Source organism: Calidris pugnax, unplaced genomic scaffold (genome assembly GCF_001431845.1).
Source record: "Calidris pugnax isolate Ruff unplaced genomic scaffold, ASM143184v1 scaffold103, whole genome shotgun sequence".
Classification (NCBI taxonomy): Eukaryota; Metazoa; Chordata; class Aves; order Charadriiformes; family Scolopacidae; genus Calidris; species Calidris pugnax.
This window is the reverse complement of record NW_015090990.1, coordinates 1,465,992-1,482,010: the sequence shown is the minus strand read 5'-3', so window position 1 is coordinate 1,482,010 and position 16,019 is coordinate 1,465,992. Positions and strand designations below refer to the sequence as shown.

The 16,019-nt window shown below is 46.1% G+C and overlaps 1 protein-coding gene across 7 annotated transcripts in view; it reads left to right on the top strand.

The window, feature by feature from the left end:
* Positions 1-16,019, top strand: part of BIN1 (bridging integrator 1) — a 95,179-nt gene that overhangs the window by 59,089 nt on the left and 20,071 nt on the right. For 4 of the 7 annotated variants that reach the window (XM_014954643.1, XM_014954648.1, XM_014954646.1 and 1 more), the window contains 3 exons: positions 5,122-5,207; positions 7,008-7,083; positions 9,033-9,115. In XM_014954643.1, the coding sequence (XP_014810129.1) occupies positions 5,122-5,207; positions 7,008-7,083; positions 9,033-9,115 (245 nt within the window). Of the gene's footprint in view, positions 1-5,121; positions 5,208-7,007; positions 7,084-9,032; positions 9,116-11,863; positions 11,909-16,019 lie in introns of all 7 variants that reach the window. The other 3 variants (XM_014954647.1, XM_014954645.1, XM_014954642.1) reach the window with 1 other exon arrangement.

Sequence of the window (16,019 nt, the reverse complement as noted above, 5' to 3'; positions counted from 1 at the left end):
TATTTTGGGCTCTAGACTGTACCGTGCAACTAATCTCTAGGCAACGTTCACTCTAGTCCCCTCTGATGAGTGTGTCCTTGATATTCCTGAGCCACAGTGGACACGTGGAAGTTGCTGATCAATGAACGAATCTGTGCCTGCCCTATTGATTTCTAATCAGGGGTGTTGATATTGGACTATTGTTTTTCTCCCCCCAAAATGAAACGAGGATGAAGAAAGGCTGTGGAATAACGCCAAGGCAGTGGGTAATGTAGTGTAGTTCCTCCAATTATTCCTTTCTTTTTCCTCTAAGAGAAGCAGTGAATTCTTATTGTTGCTGTTTAACAGAAACAGAAAAAAAGGAGGAAAAAAAGAGGAAAACATTAGAAAAATTGGCTTCTGCATTTCTGCTGTTGAGTAAAGCCAGAAAAAAGCATATTGCAGCCAGAAAAAAACATATTGCTTCAAAAGCAATTTCTATGTCTGCTGAGTTAAGTTGCAACATTCTCCCATGGTAAAATCCAAGTTTCCCAAATGGGCCCTGTTCTGTCCCTTGTGGTCTAAATGAGGTGTTTCCAGGTGTACAGAGGCTCAGTCTGCAGAGGAGAAGAGGTGGGCCCAGACCAGGGAAGTTGCACCCCATGTAATATATTTGAACAGTTCCAGGTCGAGGTCATGGTTGTGTCATGTGGCAGAACTTGGCTGAACATCTAGGTTATAGCATCTTGAGGGACATAAGAGCAGCTCAGAGAAACCGCAGGGACTAAGATTTAAAATCCTACTTGCCTAGGAGAAGTGTAGCTTCCTGATGAAATTTCCCTTGGTATTTACCTTGGAGGCCCTTAAGGGATAAGAGGGAGCTGACAGAAAACAGTCGGTGAGAGGAAAATGCTTTCAATGGGCAAGGAACAGTAAATCATTACCCGGACTGGGAGAGCGCCAGTTACCTGCTTACAACTTCCTGGTGAGCTCATCTGTTCTCATTCAAATGCTCCTACGTTTTTACATTCCTTGTCAGTGAATAAATTGCAGTTTAGAAACACTAAATTGCTCTCACCTTATAAAGCACCTGGGTTTTTCACAGTCAGTTTATGACTGCGGATCAGGGAAAAGACTAGGTTACCCCATCAGTAAAACCTGGGGAAAGAACAGCTGTTAGCAGCCCTGCTTAAGATGCATGGCAAAGGGAGGAAATATGTACTCATTCTTGATTGAAGGGAGAAGGACATTTGGCAGGCTGCCGGGGGCTTTTCCTGGGCCTCCACGGTGCTGGGAACGACCTGTGTGGTTCTTGACTGGTCTGTTTGGCTGGTGGTATTGCTGGAGGACTGGAAAGCAAATACGGGAAGTTTCTCAAGCTGCAAATAAATAAATTGGCTCTTGGGCATTTTTCCTCTTTTCAGACGGGCTGGGCTGACTGGGAGTAATACCACCGCCCACAGACTGCCTCGAGAAACAGTACCTACCAGTGCTCCTCATCCATCGCGCTCTGATCTTAGAGAAACCACTAAGAGTCAATAGATAATTTCACTGTAGTGGGAGACTTTGCCCTAAAGCAGGTGACAAGGGGCTATGTAATCTTTCCACCCTTTGTGTTGCGGGGGTGTAAATCTCCTGCTAAGTGAGATTAATATTTTCAGTCACCCAGATACTTGATATTTTCGAATCAAATTAAGTCCTCCTTTTAAGTTTTTAATCTTTTGTTCTCTGACTAAATAATACTATTGCCAACCCTATTTTTTCATTTCTACTTGTGTAAGTCTTTGTTGTTGTTTTTTAATTTTTTTTTTGACTGTGGGCTAACAAAAAAAAAAACATCAATAAAGAAGATTAGTTTGTGTTCTGAACCTGTAGGTTTTCCAGCTTTTCTTCACAAACACAAGCAGACAGGGAAAAAAGAGGTTTCAGTTTTTATATTGTCACGACTTCAAGGCTGAAGGTGTTACTGACAACCCTAAATCTCATTAAGCTCTCGATAAAAGCAGGAAGGCTGATGACACTGCATTTATTGAAGAGCTTCAGAATGTTAAGCCTAAAAAAGTCATTCCCCTTACCAGCAGCTGTGTTGCTGTCTCTTCTTGCCTGATAATTTTACAACCTCCAAGCAAAAACGGGGTCAGGAAGACCTATTATTTCTACTGTCAAACCCAGTCCCTCCCTCCAGTGTGCAAACTGCTGGCTTTTGAGGCCTTTAGCACAGATACTAACAAAAACAATACAGTGGGGGTTTTCTGTAAAGCCTCCTGGGGGGTTTGCTATTGCATGCTCTCAGTTATGAATTTTGGTGGCTGCATAAGGGAACAAAAGGGAAAATGGCTTAGAACAGCAAATTCTTGCCTTTTTGCTAAGCTTCCCTGAAATGCTGAATACAGAATAAAAGACAACAGCATTCTTGGTGCTGCAGTGATAATAGAAGGAGAAAGCCAGCAAGTTGAGTCCTGGGCCATGCTACCCTCCTGGGAGGCAAGTCTGGCTGGAACTGGTGGGGGCTTGGTCCTGGGGTGAGCCACCCAGCTCTCCTCCTTACCCCTGCTTCATGGGTATCTAAACTACTCACTGAGCAGTGCGTAATTAATTACCTCAGTTTACAGCATAATGTTTGAAGAGAAATGCTCACCACACTGCCTGAAAGCACCAGACTGGATATTGCCAGACTCTCGTAAGTGCTGGGATGTGTGGTGGTAGGAAACCTAATGGGGGAATAACTGCTCCCCTGTCACAACTGAACTGCTTGTGGCACTCTGAACCTTGGCTAGGAGGAACGTTAGGAAAGCATTTGTGTTGCCCATCTCCTGCTCAAACCTTCCCTCTTTCAGGCAGGAGAGGGAGAATTTTCTGAGATTTCATGGACCTGGACGTTACGTCCTTCTGCCTCAGTTCTCCATTGAGTTGGCAATGATGACAGCTAAAACAGAAAGGGAGCAGATATGGTAGCAATGAGCTCTGCTCCGAAACCTATATCCTTCCTCCTTTCCCCACTGGACTGCATGAGCTGGCTTTTTTTCTAGCAGAGTGCATGACCAGTCTGTCTTCTGCTTTGGCTGGAAGCAGTCAGCCCTGTCTAGTGTTAGGACCTCTGCTTCCAAGCAAAAAAATTCCACTGGTGAGGAGATCCATGGATCAAAGGAGTGAAGAATTAATTCAGTGCTATCTCTGGGACTAAGAGCACTAGGTGGGACGCAGGCACTAGATGGATCCCTGATTCCTGTAGCTACTCTAGAGTGAACGTTGCCTGTCGCTGATTCCGCCTTTGCCTTGCGATGTCACAGTATTCACACGTTGCTTTCTAGGTTTGACCTTCTGAACAGGTAAACGAGAGGGAAAAACTGTTATTAATATGCACTGTATCTGAAAAACTAACAGCATTTAATGGTTCCTCATCTCCCAGCTGTCCTATCCTCCTGGGTTGATTCTGGTTCCAGGCTAGTTTGGAAATTAGAATAAGATAAAACCAAAGGATGGACTGGGTTATTTGTTTTTTTCTCCCTTTAAAATGGTTACTTTAGAAACATTCATTCATAGAGGGATTTTAAGGCAGAATGAGTCTTTGTGATCATCGTCTCTGATCCAGCATAAACTGTGTCTCTTTAAATGGGCTTTTTGTTTATTTTGTGCAAACTCTTGAACTGTTGGGTTTTTCAGTGAGTGTAGTAGTGAAATACAGGGATTTCTGGATGGAAGCATCCTGGCCCCTTCTCCCCCTGCCTGTTCCTCACGAGGTCTGCTTAACTTTTTAATACCTCCCAGTTGTGTCTTTTTCTGGGGGAGACTTCTGATCTTCAGTACAAAGTTTTAGCTTTGCCTTCGACAGCAGTGAGCAATCCCCTTAAAGGTGGAGCTAACTGGAAAGTAGAAGCTTCTGTGGCTTGCTCATAAGTCAGGAGAGAAATGTACAGTATGAGGATCCTGCACAACACTGTGAGGAACAGGACTCTGAACTGCAAAATATTTTTGTGTCCCTTTTCCCATCATTCCACTTTCCTTCAATTCGTAGAAGCGGTAGGAATCTGGCTGCAGGCTCATAGAGAAACCCAGTTCCCCAGTGGCTTGTGGACTCTTTGCAGAGCCCTGTGGTGGTGTGACATTCCTGCTGTTGTCACGCATATATGTAGGCACTTGTGCTGACCTGCTAATGCAGGGATTTGCCATCCTGCATCCCACTGCACAGGGTTATAGCAGAATGCTGTGCTACTGTGAACTACAGAATAAAAATGTTTTATTTAGCAAGCTTTGAGTTTTAAGTGAGGGCACTGAAAAGAGGAAGGGGTCACTTAGGACAAATATGGGAAGAGGAATATGATTGTTGCTGGTGTCTGTTGTCAGCAAGAGAAACCAGCATCATCCTTTTTGTCACTGAAATCCGACAAGATTTGTGCATCAGTGCTGGGGTCTGTCCGTGTCTAGGTCAAATGAACAGATCAAATTTAAACTCTAAACTGGGAGAAAGAGGTCCTGTACAAAGCATATTTCTTTTGGTGTTGGTGTCCAACAGCCAGCCAGGGTTTGCTCTTGTTTTAGATCCTCACCAATGAGAGTATGTGAGACTGCTGAGACCGAGACCTGCTGCTCAAGCACTCCTGGCCTCCCGCTGGCACAACTCATGCTTTGCATACCCTTCCTTGCTTCTCCAGTCAGCTTTGTGAGAGCTGTATCAGCCAAAGATGCAGACCTCCTCCCTTCCTCAGAAGAGATGGGGCTTTGGCATGACTGTACCTGAGCAGAGAGCGTTCCCACGAGGGCAGACTCTTCTTCTACACAATTTGGGATGGATTTCAACTCTTTCGGAGACCTGGCAAGAGGCAGGGGGCGTTGTTGTCTTCATCTTTATCCAAGCTGGGGGCTGAACTGCCTGACCAGCTCCATTCAGTTTTTGAAGCTGGAGAAATTTATAGAACTTAAGCCACTGAGTATCCAAACAGGGAAATCCATTGAGAGAAAGCCTGAGAGTAATACATGGAAGTTGAAGGGGCATCAGGTCACTTGTGATGCAACTCTGGTTCCTGGGAGACTCATTTGGGGTGGGGATTACCCCATGCCAGAATTTTGCCTCGTCTCCTAAGGAAATCAAGAGTCACAGTTGTCCCAGCCCTGCAGGGTACTTGTTTGTGCTGGAGCTGACAGTCTCCCTTCTCTGTTATTAAGGCTGAAGAAGAGTTAGTAAAGGCTCAGAAGGTATTTGAAGAGATGAACGTTGATCTGCAGGAGGAGCTGCCTTCACTATGGAATAGGTGAGTGCTGGAATTTTTCCCAAGGGCTGGTTGGAAGGAAGTGGAGACCCAAGGTCTTTTATCACTGTTCTCCTTTGCTTGGGCTGAGTGTCTGCGCTTTTTTTCTGGTTTATCTCGGAGAGTCTGTTCCAGGATTCCTCTTAGCCAGGTTCACCCTGGCCTTTCTGTACTTTGCTTCATGATCCTCATGAAAAATGCAGTTTTACCACAAAAAGAAACTGTGTTTCTGTGCTTTGCTTTGTCTGCTTAATCCCTTTGCCCCACCAACTTTGCCCAACTTTCCTGGGCAGCGGCCCAGCTTCTGCTGTGGACAGCAGACAGAACAGGCTGGGTCACTAAGATTTTTGGGTGTGGAGCTGGCTGGCTGGAAGGAACATCTGCAGCTGAGTGGGTATGTCAGCTGACTGGTTAAGGAAAGATGACATTTTAGAGGGGTTTTATACAGTCACTGGGGTTGGAGAGAGCCAAGAGGTGATGCCTTGATCACTGTGTCTCACCACATGCTGGTTTATAAGCACCTGGTGAAGTAGCAGGTTTAACATAAGGGCGAGGATGAGAGGACAGGTTGCTCTGCTTTGGATGCCACTTTCAGGTTTGGGCAGTTGGGTGAATAAAAATGAGGGAAGGACCCTTGTGTGGCTGCCTTCTCTTGCCCCTAAATGTGGTCCTGGCTGTGTGACACAGGACCCAGTGAGGATCTAGTGGTTATAGCAGTCCTGTTGTGCTGTACTTAACAAAATATTGTCTGGGCAGAGGAAAATGGACTGAAAGAATAGGAAGACAGACTTGAGAGATTTTTCATACCAATGATTATGTTGATAAAAAGCAAGGATTAAAAAAACAGACTAACAGTTCACTTGGAGGATGAACTGGAGAGCAGCAGAAGCTGATGTACGTGGAAAGCAGGCAAAATCCTCCTAGGAGTGCCTCAGTTTCTGATTTTTAAGTGCAGTGATTGCATCGGGTTGGCAATGCTGGTCTGTGGGGGCTAGAGAGAGTGGACGGCAGCAGGGCTCCCCTTTCCTTCCAGCCTGGACCAGGGCTGTTGCTTGTTACCATGTGCAGGCCTGGCTGAGGAAGGAGGGAGGGATACAGGTGTCTGGGTGGTTCCATGTTCAGAACAGTGATGCTGCTGGCCTTAGAGAGCATCTCCCTCCTACTGTTGCTCCTCCAGCTGGGTACTGGTACAGGAGGAAGGAGCCAGGAGGCAGCTGCTGGGATTTTAAGGTGCCACAGGTTGTTCACAGGCTCCTGTTATCCAACTGATCCTTTTGCTTTCATGTTGCTCTCTGTGCCTATCCTGTGCTTTCTTACTTTTCTGCCCCTGAAGCAAACAGTTCATGGTTTTTTTGCTTCCCCTGGTGCTGAGGGACTTCAGAATGAATTAATATCTGTCCTCCTGCCAGTTGTCCCCCAGCTCTCCCAACTCTCTATCTGTATCACAGTATCTGTCCTTTTCCTTTCCATCACCCTACCACTGGCTCTTTTTTTTTTTTTTTTTTTTTTTTTCCCCCTTGCTTTTCTTTTTTTCTTTCTTCCCTCCCCCCCCACCCTGCACTTCCCTATCCCTTTAGCCAGCACAAGTTTGGATCCCATTCTACCTTGGACATGTTTGCCCCATACCAGGCCTTTGCTCCATCAACCCCTTCCTGCTTCTTTGCTGCCCTTCCCTTCCAGCGTGTGCCAGACCTGACAGAGTTGAGTTTGAATGGGAATGGTGGGTGGGAGGTAGCAAAAGGGACATAATTGAGGAGAGCATTATGTCCATTAAGTTCTCGTGTCTCATTTTTCATTTGGCAGTCGTGTTGGTTTCTATGTCAACACATTCCAGAGTATAGCAGGCCTAGAAGAGAACTTCCATAAAGAAATGAGCAAGGTAAGACAACTAACAGCTTATCCTACTAATACACCCTCTCCTCACTGGTATGATAAAAACCCCACAAAAAAAACCCTTAAAAAATGGCTGGAGAAAACAGAGCATTTGCCTTATGTCAGAGGAAAATGTTAACCCTTAGTTTTTTCTGAGACACTTAGGAGAAAGACTAAGATGGTAATGTAAATGGATGGAGCACAGGGAAAAGACTACAGGGCCTTGCAGCAGTGTGTCACTTGGCAGGGCTCATTGGCAGAGGGAAGGGAAGCCACTTTCAAGCCTATCTCTTCCTGCCTTAGTTTGTCTACATTATGGATCTGTAACACATAACCTGGGCAGTCTCAGGCTGGTACCTATATATTTGCCTCCTTCTCTGCTGTCTGGCAGCAAATTGCTGTGAGCCCTCATCTCTCTAGCTGTGGGGATGAAAACAGCAGGAAACCTGCCAATCTGCACGTTGGCTGAAGACTGAGACCTGTCTTGTTTCTGTCCCTCAAGAAGACACTTCTCAGCAGTACCTCTCTGCTTTGGCTTCTTTCCTGCCCTGTGACCCGAAAGAAGGCACTTAAGTGCTTAGCATGGCCCTTGCATGGGTACCAGTTGGCTATGAGCTGTAAATCACAGCAGTAAGCAGTGTTGTAATCTGGGTGGTGGCACCCTGCAGACGCCTCCGGAGTAGTCAGTGGGAAAGCCTCCCATTGCCACTTTCATTTACAAGTATGTTCTTGTTCTTTCACTTAAAAGCTGGAGGAGTCTTGAATTCCATAGGTCTGTACACTGCTCTGAGGGGTTGCACGCCCTCTGTAAACATTGCACTAATCTTGATGAGCAACTGAGAGCCCAGCTGGAAAACTCTTGTATTCCCTCCCCTCCCCAATGTCATCCTGACAACAAGACAGCCGCTAAGCAACAAGCAACATTATAGTCCTTCAATTCCCAGCAGTCAGGGGCCCTCTGCCTTGGTGTAATGCATCAATTTTGAGCCCTGCTGACATTTCATGGGGAACCTTTCCAATTAATAGCTTGCTTTTCTCCACTGAGGGATGAATTGATTAAGAATAGGGAGGATTGTTATAATTATCAGTTTGTTGCTGTTAACTTGCATTCAGAAAAACACGGGAAAGACAGGAATTCTCTTGTATCATGTCCTGATTTTTCTTTCCTGAAGAGCATTGTATGAGAGCAGGCTTTGTCTTTGTTCCATGAGAACCATCTGTTTCTTATTACTGCTATAGCATCCAATTAACTGCTGGTGTTGCCGGCACGATGCTTCCAACATTGATTGCGTTGGATCCCTCCTCCTACCAATGATAAATCTGGCATCTCATCTTGTTTATGAATCAACTGTTTCAGAGTAGGAGTGTCTGGAGTGAATATTTCAGCCTTTGGTGCCAGGGAGAGTTTAACCCCTAATATTACATTTCTGCAAAGATATCCAGGTCCTGTCCAAAGCTAGATGGCCCAGGGAGCTGTGAAGTCAAGGCTTGTTGCTGACTGGTAGTCCAGCTGCTTTTGGCTCCACAGTTGAAATGGCCATATCCCAAGCTTTATAAGCAGGTCTGAGGAACAGCGTTGGCCACAAATGCAGAGTGAAGTTTCAGTTCTAACATATAGACCCTTAGGTAAACCCTCTGCCTGCTTCTGCAGTGATACCTGGAAGCACACTGGTGGGGGCAGGTGATAAAAATGCAAAGAGGATGATGTGTAGGGACGACAGAGCGTTCCGTGACTCACCAGCAGCTCTTCACCAGTTTGAGTGCTCTAGCATTTCATACCCCATGTAAGAGTGAAAACAGATGTAGGGCTGTCCTCTCTTGGGATAGCTGAGTATGTGCATGTGGCTGGGCACAAGCCTGTGTTTGGTCAGCCTGTGCAGACCAGCCCAGACTCCCTTCTGGTGTTTGGGGCTCTTTTCTTATTCTCTTTCTTTCTTTTGTTTTTGTATTTTGCAGTTGAACCAAAACCTCCATGATGTCCTGCTGGGTCTCGACAAGCAGTACTCAGGCAATGCCTTCCCAGTTAAAGCACAGCCCAGGTCAGTAACTGTGGGAGTAGTGTCTTTCCCTCAGCAGGGAGGAGGGACAGGGATGTCTCTTATCAGGGTTATTGAAACCTCCGTGTTGTCTGCTGGGGAGGGATTTGACTACCTGTATATAGCCAGCCAGTGCCCTCCTCAGACTCCCCAGAGCACGTCCAAGATTGCACTTGGGGCTGGGTGACACAATGCAATACCCCTTACCTTTCTACAGTACCATCTGGAGGCCTAAATTTTCACTAGGTGCTGATATATAAGCAACTGACTCTCAGCTCTGCTTTTTTAAAATCAAAATCCGTGCATTGACATTTATACTGAGCTGCTCTTCCTTCTGGGTCCAGTTGCCTGGCTCCTCTCCTGTTCTTTCCTTAAAAGCTTCCACCATGTACCTACACCTTGTAAACTTGAGCACCAAGAGCCCGTTTGTTTCCCCACCCTCCTCTTTTGTTTCCCCACCCTCCTCCAAACTTGGAAGTACCAGTTTGCCAAAGTCTGATGCCCCTCCTGTGTACCCAGCTGAGGTGTGTTTCCTTGTGTGTGTTGTGGAAGTGGTTGCAGGCTTGCTAATGTGAGGCCTTCTCATGTCAGAGCACTTCCAGTCTGCAGGTATGCAAAGAGCGGGCGTCCTCCAGACCTTCAGTTTTCTTCCCTCAGCTGGGTCCAGCCCTGTATGGTTAAGTGCAAGTCTGCACATTCTCTAGCACTGAGAGGGGAAGGAGAGGTTGGGCTCTGGATGAGGCTGGCTGGCTCCCATCCACGTGCGTGAGTGATGAGACAGTGTCGGGCTCTGGCTTCCAGCTGCTGCTAGTCCCACGTGCCGGGTGAGCAGGAGCACAGCCCAAGTCCTCAATTGGTGTATTGATGGAGGGAGGAGGTGAAGTCAGTGTGAAGTAAGGGCAAGCTGTGGTCTGAGTGCATTGATTCGGAAGGGCTAGATCAGCTGTTGAGACCTCTGTGCTCCCTTGTCTCTCCTCCCAGTTTAACCTCCTGTTGCAGTTGTGCATAGGCGACTTGCGTGTCTTGTTCCAGTAACGTGTGTGGTGTTTGCCAGCTCTAAAGAAGGAGGATGTTTGAGTTGAATTTGGCCCCTGAATTTTGGATTGCCAGCACCAAATTTCCAAGATGCTAGTAGAAATGCTTCTTGTGAAAATAATATCTTCTTCCCAAGTTAGCATGTGGTGCCTGATCATCACAACCCAAGAAGACTGAAGCCTTGTGAGGAGGTCATGGTGCCCATCCTCTTACTGCTGTGTGCTGTGTTGTCTCTGATAGCAGTATCCTCCAGGGTCCTTGGAAGAGGATGAGATAACAGGACAAATGAAGGCTGTAGCCATTGTTTTGTGCAGCTCCTTCCTCCAACTTCCTTTCTTCCCCCAGGAAGTGATTGCAGGCTGTAGTTAGAGCCTGGCCCAGACGTGTTCATTGCTGTTGTGGCATTGGAGTTTCTAGCCTGGAAGAGCTTCCAATGAATAAATTACCTGTCCTTGTGATTCCCACCCCCACAAACTCCTAGCTTCATCTGGGGCCATAATGGGTATCTCAGCTGCAGTTCTGTGCTTTTTGGCTGGATATGAGACCACAAGGCCCTAAAACCCCAAAACGAGCACACACAGAGAGGTCCCTGGGTGGGCAGTGATCTGAGTGCTGCTGCTTCATCACTTACTCCCTGCATCTCAGCTGAGATGCCAGACCTGCCCCAGAGCGACTCCTTTCCTCCTGAGCACAGTGGAGCCGGGTGTTGTAGGAGGATGTAGCAAAGGTTTGCCAGGGCAATAAATATGTTTTGCAGTGACCAGGAAACACTGTGAGGCACTTCTGTCTCTCCTGCACATCTGGCCTCTCATTGTGGCGCAGGGCTGGAGCAAGAGTGTGCAGGAGGAAATAGCCCTCACCAATCTGATTGCTTATTGTGGTCTGCTGTAGGAGCAGATGCTTCCCTAAACCTTCTCTACTGGGAAGTGGATTGGAGATGGATACAATGGCAGGAAATGAATGAGGAGGTGTGAGAAGAGAGGCAATTATCTGTGCACATCATTACGACATTCATGCGAGGCCTTACCGAATTATTACTGTGGCTGATGAATCTGATGCTGGCTGTGTAACACAGTAGCACAAAGCAGCTGATGTGTTTCTGGGAGCCTCAGACATATGTTTGGGATTTGTTTCTGGAGGAGTTTGAACATTCAGGGCTCAGATGCCTCGAAGATCTAGGAGATGTATAGTGTTATCCTAGTATGATTGGACAAACTGGAAAAAGACCTAGTAGGAAAGCTGCTGATTACGTTCCATGTTTAAGACTGTGCACAGATCCCATAAGTAAAGGAGAACAGGGAACTTGTTTCTTGTGTACCAGTATTTACAGGGGAGAGCAAGGAGCTGTGATCACCTGTGAGAAAAGGACATTTACAGTTCTCTGCTGGTCTATACAGCTTCCTTTTTAATCTTCTCCATGTGCGTCCTGGCCCCATATTCCAAAAAGGAGGGAAAATCTTAGTTTGCTCACACATACATAGATCTCAGGCACAAAAAGCCCTCTCCTACCCGCTTTAAACCAGGCTATAGCTTTCTAGGAACCAAAGGAAGTCTGTGTACGTGTTTCTGTGTGTGTGAGAGAGAGGAGATCTTGTCATCTTGATTGGAATGAGTTTTGTGGTATCAAGTGAATGGGTGCTCGGAAGCATAACTTTTCCTCCCTGGTTTGACTGTGCCATCCTGTAACGGAAATGATTTGCGTACCATCCTCAACAGAAAGAAAACTAAACTGTTCGCCAGGCTGAGGAAAAAGATGAGCAGGTACCGGTACGGAGAGCAGCATTTCGATACGTGTTTGATTTAGTTCCTAAAACTGGAGAGGCTGTTGCTGGACTCTAACAGCCTGGCACGTGTTAACTCTGCGATGGGAGAGGGGTCCTTTGCATGATACAATGTGTTCATGGCCTGCTGGGTCCTGCTGAGATCTCTCTGTGTCTGGATAATCCCATTAACTGCTTGTGTGCTTGGTTTGAATCCTTGCTGCTTTTCCTCTCTAAGAAGGCAGTGTGAAAGCTCAGGCATTGTCTGTTCAGTTGTTTTTGTGTGACTAAAAGTGTGGTGCTGGGTTTTCCATGGGAAATATGGGCCATTTTGGTGATTAACAGCTTCTAGTTTTACCTAGTGGGGCTTGCCTTATTGAACAGGTCTGAAATGCTGCATTCTCATTCCCTGCCTGGCCTGGGAGGAACACAAGGCAGGTCTTTCACGCTCAAGAATCCTGTCCTATCTACCTGTTGCAGTTGGGAGGATGATGAGATGGGAGAAGGACACTTCCAGTTTTGCTCCTTACTTGCTCTGTTCTTGAGGATCCTCACTGTCTTGCTCCATCCATTTAAAATTTGGGTTGAAGGAAAAAAAAGCCTGTTGTCTTGTATAAAGACTAATGTTAGCATCTTGTCTTTCAAGACAGTGATGGCATTGAATAACTGAATTGCTACAATGCCTAGAGTTACCATAGCCAAGATCAAGGACTCTGACAGGAACATGCTCTGGAGCAAAGTGGGAATTGCTGCATAATGGCGTGGAAACTTCCTCTAATTTTTGTTTTTCTTAGTCTTTGTGTTGATACTCCCTGCATGGGGTCCTTATAGGAGGAAAAAAAAAATATAATTTTCAAGATGTTCTGCCAGCAATAAAAGCAAGTGCTGTGGATTGCGACCCTTGCTTTTCTGAGCCTGCCTTCCCACTGACCAGGGCAAGTCACACAACCCTTCTCTTTGTCTCTACTATGTGTTCTTTGTAAAGTGGGAGATTGGAGGGTGAAGAATGGTAATTTCACAGGGAAACTGATGGGCAAATCTTGATTTTTAAATCCTCAAATGAAAGGTAGTGAAGGAATATCTTGTGTTGTTACTATTCTGAGGTTTTCTACTGTAGGAAAAGGAGGTTTCAGGGGGGTACTTCTCTGTATGTCTGTCTCTGGCCCTTGGTTGCACCAGTGTTGTAGCTGCACCAGACGGGAGGTCTAATATTTCCAGTCACAGACAGATGCTACAGCAGCGGGAGAGCTAGTAAATCTCATCTCAATGGGCTCTAGCCATGATGTCCTCCTCCTCTGCCCTCGTAAAGTCCCAGCAGTTAAAGTGCTTGAATTGGGCTGTGCTGGGGGTTTCTGCTGTCGGAGCAGCTTCTGGGGTCAGAGAGAAATGTACAACCCCTGGTGCAGAAAAGGAGGGTCTAGAACTCAGTCACTCTTTGATAAGCAGCAAGAATGTATGTTTGTGCCACAGTATGTTCGGGTATATATAGGTGCTTTTCCCTCCTCCTACCCCCTCTTCTTTTTTTTTTCTTTTTATAAATAATTCTCCAGCCTGCTTTGGTGCTAAAAAATAAATTACTTTTGGCTAAAAGGCCCTGTCTGAGCTTTAGCTGAAATGCCAACCTTTTTTTCTTTTTAACTTGAGAACTTGGCAGGAGGTGACTGGTCTGTTTTTACCATATTGGAAAGTAGGTTTCATCCTCTAACTTGGGATAGTTACAAGCACATGGGAACCCCATCTGCAGATGTTACTCTGTTCTTCCAGAATAGATGAGGCAGCCCTGTGAGGGGTCAGCAGCACTGAAAGAGGCTGGGGGATTTTGGCTTTCCCTTCAGCTTTAGTAACTGCATTAGACCCTGTTCCCAGCTCTCTATTTGCAGAAGAAAGTTGACACCCCCTTCCCTTCCTCTGCTTGATATTCCTGGATTTGGCATCACTTCCCAATTGCTCATGGGAAGAAAAAAAAGAGAGCAATGACCTTGTTGTTTTGATATACTTTTACTGTGGTACTCACGTTTGCTCAGTGGGGGCAGTCCCCACACTCTTGCTTTTCCCTGTGTTTCCTGGAGCAAGCAGTCAGTTTGGAGAAGGACTTTGATCTGTGTGGGAAGTGTGTGCTCCCCAGGGACCCGTGAAGGACAGAGGATCCTGGTGACTAGCTCGCTTGATGCTGGTTGCACTGGCTAAATGCGTGCAAAGCAACAAGTGCAGGAATGAAGGTGCTACTCAGGGGGCTGGAAAAGTCTCAGCCAAAATTAGCCCTGGCATTTTCCTAGGGGGATCAGCCAACACATCAAACAAGCTGTAAATAGTAGTGACTTAATGAAGGCTTTAGCGTGGGGCCCTCTCAGCCCTTGTAGGATGAGGGAAGGAAACTGGACTGCCTGTCATGTGGGAGCCTTTTACCAATATATCTCCAAATTAAGTCATTTCCAGGCACCAGAAATAAGGCACTAAGAAGCTGTTTCATGGCCCTTAGAAAATAAGCCTAAACTCCTTTCTCACTGGGAGAAATGGCCTCTTCAGGTCCCTAGAAGGAAAAGTCTAGTTTTGTGTTGATAGGCCATCTGATAGCCAGTAGTCCCAATATTCCCAGTGTAGTCTGAGCATTTGAGGAGTCCTAGCAGTGTAGCTGCAGATCACAGTGTGTCCTATTTTCTCCAAAGTGCTTTCAACTCTAGGTAAAGGTAACTTATATTTTTTTCCCTAACTCTAGCATCAGAGCTCATTTTTTTTGTCATTTCCTACTGTTCCCTGGTGACTCCAATTTAGAGCAGGACTTCCTTACCTTCACTGTGCAACTATTACTTCTTTAATCTGTAGAACAAACTTGTCAATTTTGCAGAATCCTTCACAGAATCCAATCCACTGCATTGAAGTGATTTTTGGGGACCTCTGAGGAAGGCATATTTAGTCAAACTGAAGAGCTGTAGGCATTGACATACATGTTCTTTAGTCCCTCCTCTCCCCTTTTTCTTCTTCCTTTCCCTCTTTTTTCCCTTGGCGTGTGTGCCCCTGGTTGAGAGCTGCTGGCAGAGAACGTCATTGGGTTTGTTGCATCATGTTGGTGTGCTGCTGGCATCAGTGTCATCAGAAACATCTGACCTGCATGTGGACCTGAGAACAAGTGCTTTGTGGTGAAATGTGTGTGAGGGGTGTGGGTATGGAGAGAAAAATGGGGTGGAGGGGGAGGGAAGGGAGGGAATGGGTGAGGGCGAAGTGAATAAAGAGGGAACAGGATGGGGAGCTTGAAAGCTGGAATGTTGAGCAGGGGGAGATGCTTGCTTGGAAGGGGAGGTTTGTTGAAATGCCTTGCTGTCCACCCCTCCTCTTGCTGTCCATTCCTTGTGAGTGTTTAGGAATGAGGTCATCATGCATGTTAGCTAATGACCACCACACCTCCGGCATCCAAGTTTGAGTAGATGTATGTGTCTGGAGCTCTGGGCTATCTTTGTGACAGAGCAAAGAAATAATGGACTTGATGTCTCTGCAGAATCAGGTCTGCGTTGCTCTTGTCTTGGCTCTATGCCAGTATTTATTGTCTCAAGTTGTAGGAAAGGATCTGTTCCTTTCAGCCTTTTCCCAAGGCATTTAACTTCACAAGAACTGCAATTTTGTAAGTGGATGCAAGTATCACTTCCCGTAGATGAGGTTGCACAGCCCTTTTGGAATATTCTGTAATATTCTGTTTTCAGTTGTGTATAGTTTTGCCAAACCGTAACCACTCCTGCCAAAATATCCCCTACCAGTGTCTGTGCTTCTGCATGATTTGAGATAAATTGATTAGTTGCTTTTTGGGGAGCTGAATTTCAGCCAAGACGATTCAGCTGTTCCTGAGAATTAGGCTGGAAAAATGGTTTTACCTTTATCCCTGTTGAAATTCTCCGATAACCAACTTTTCACTAAATCTCCCATGATTCTGTATTTTGAAGCACAGACCTGACACTTGGCCAGGGCATGCCCTTAGGGAAAGGCGTTTGCCTTTGAAAAATTTGTCCAAATCTGGCCAAGTTATGAACCAAGAAATGCCATTGGCATATGCTCCTTGTATTAAATTCCCTGAAGAAACTCTCTTGACTGTGTGTCAGAAACAGTCCTGGAATACAGACCGA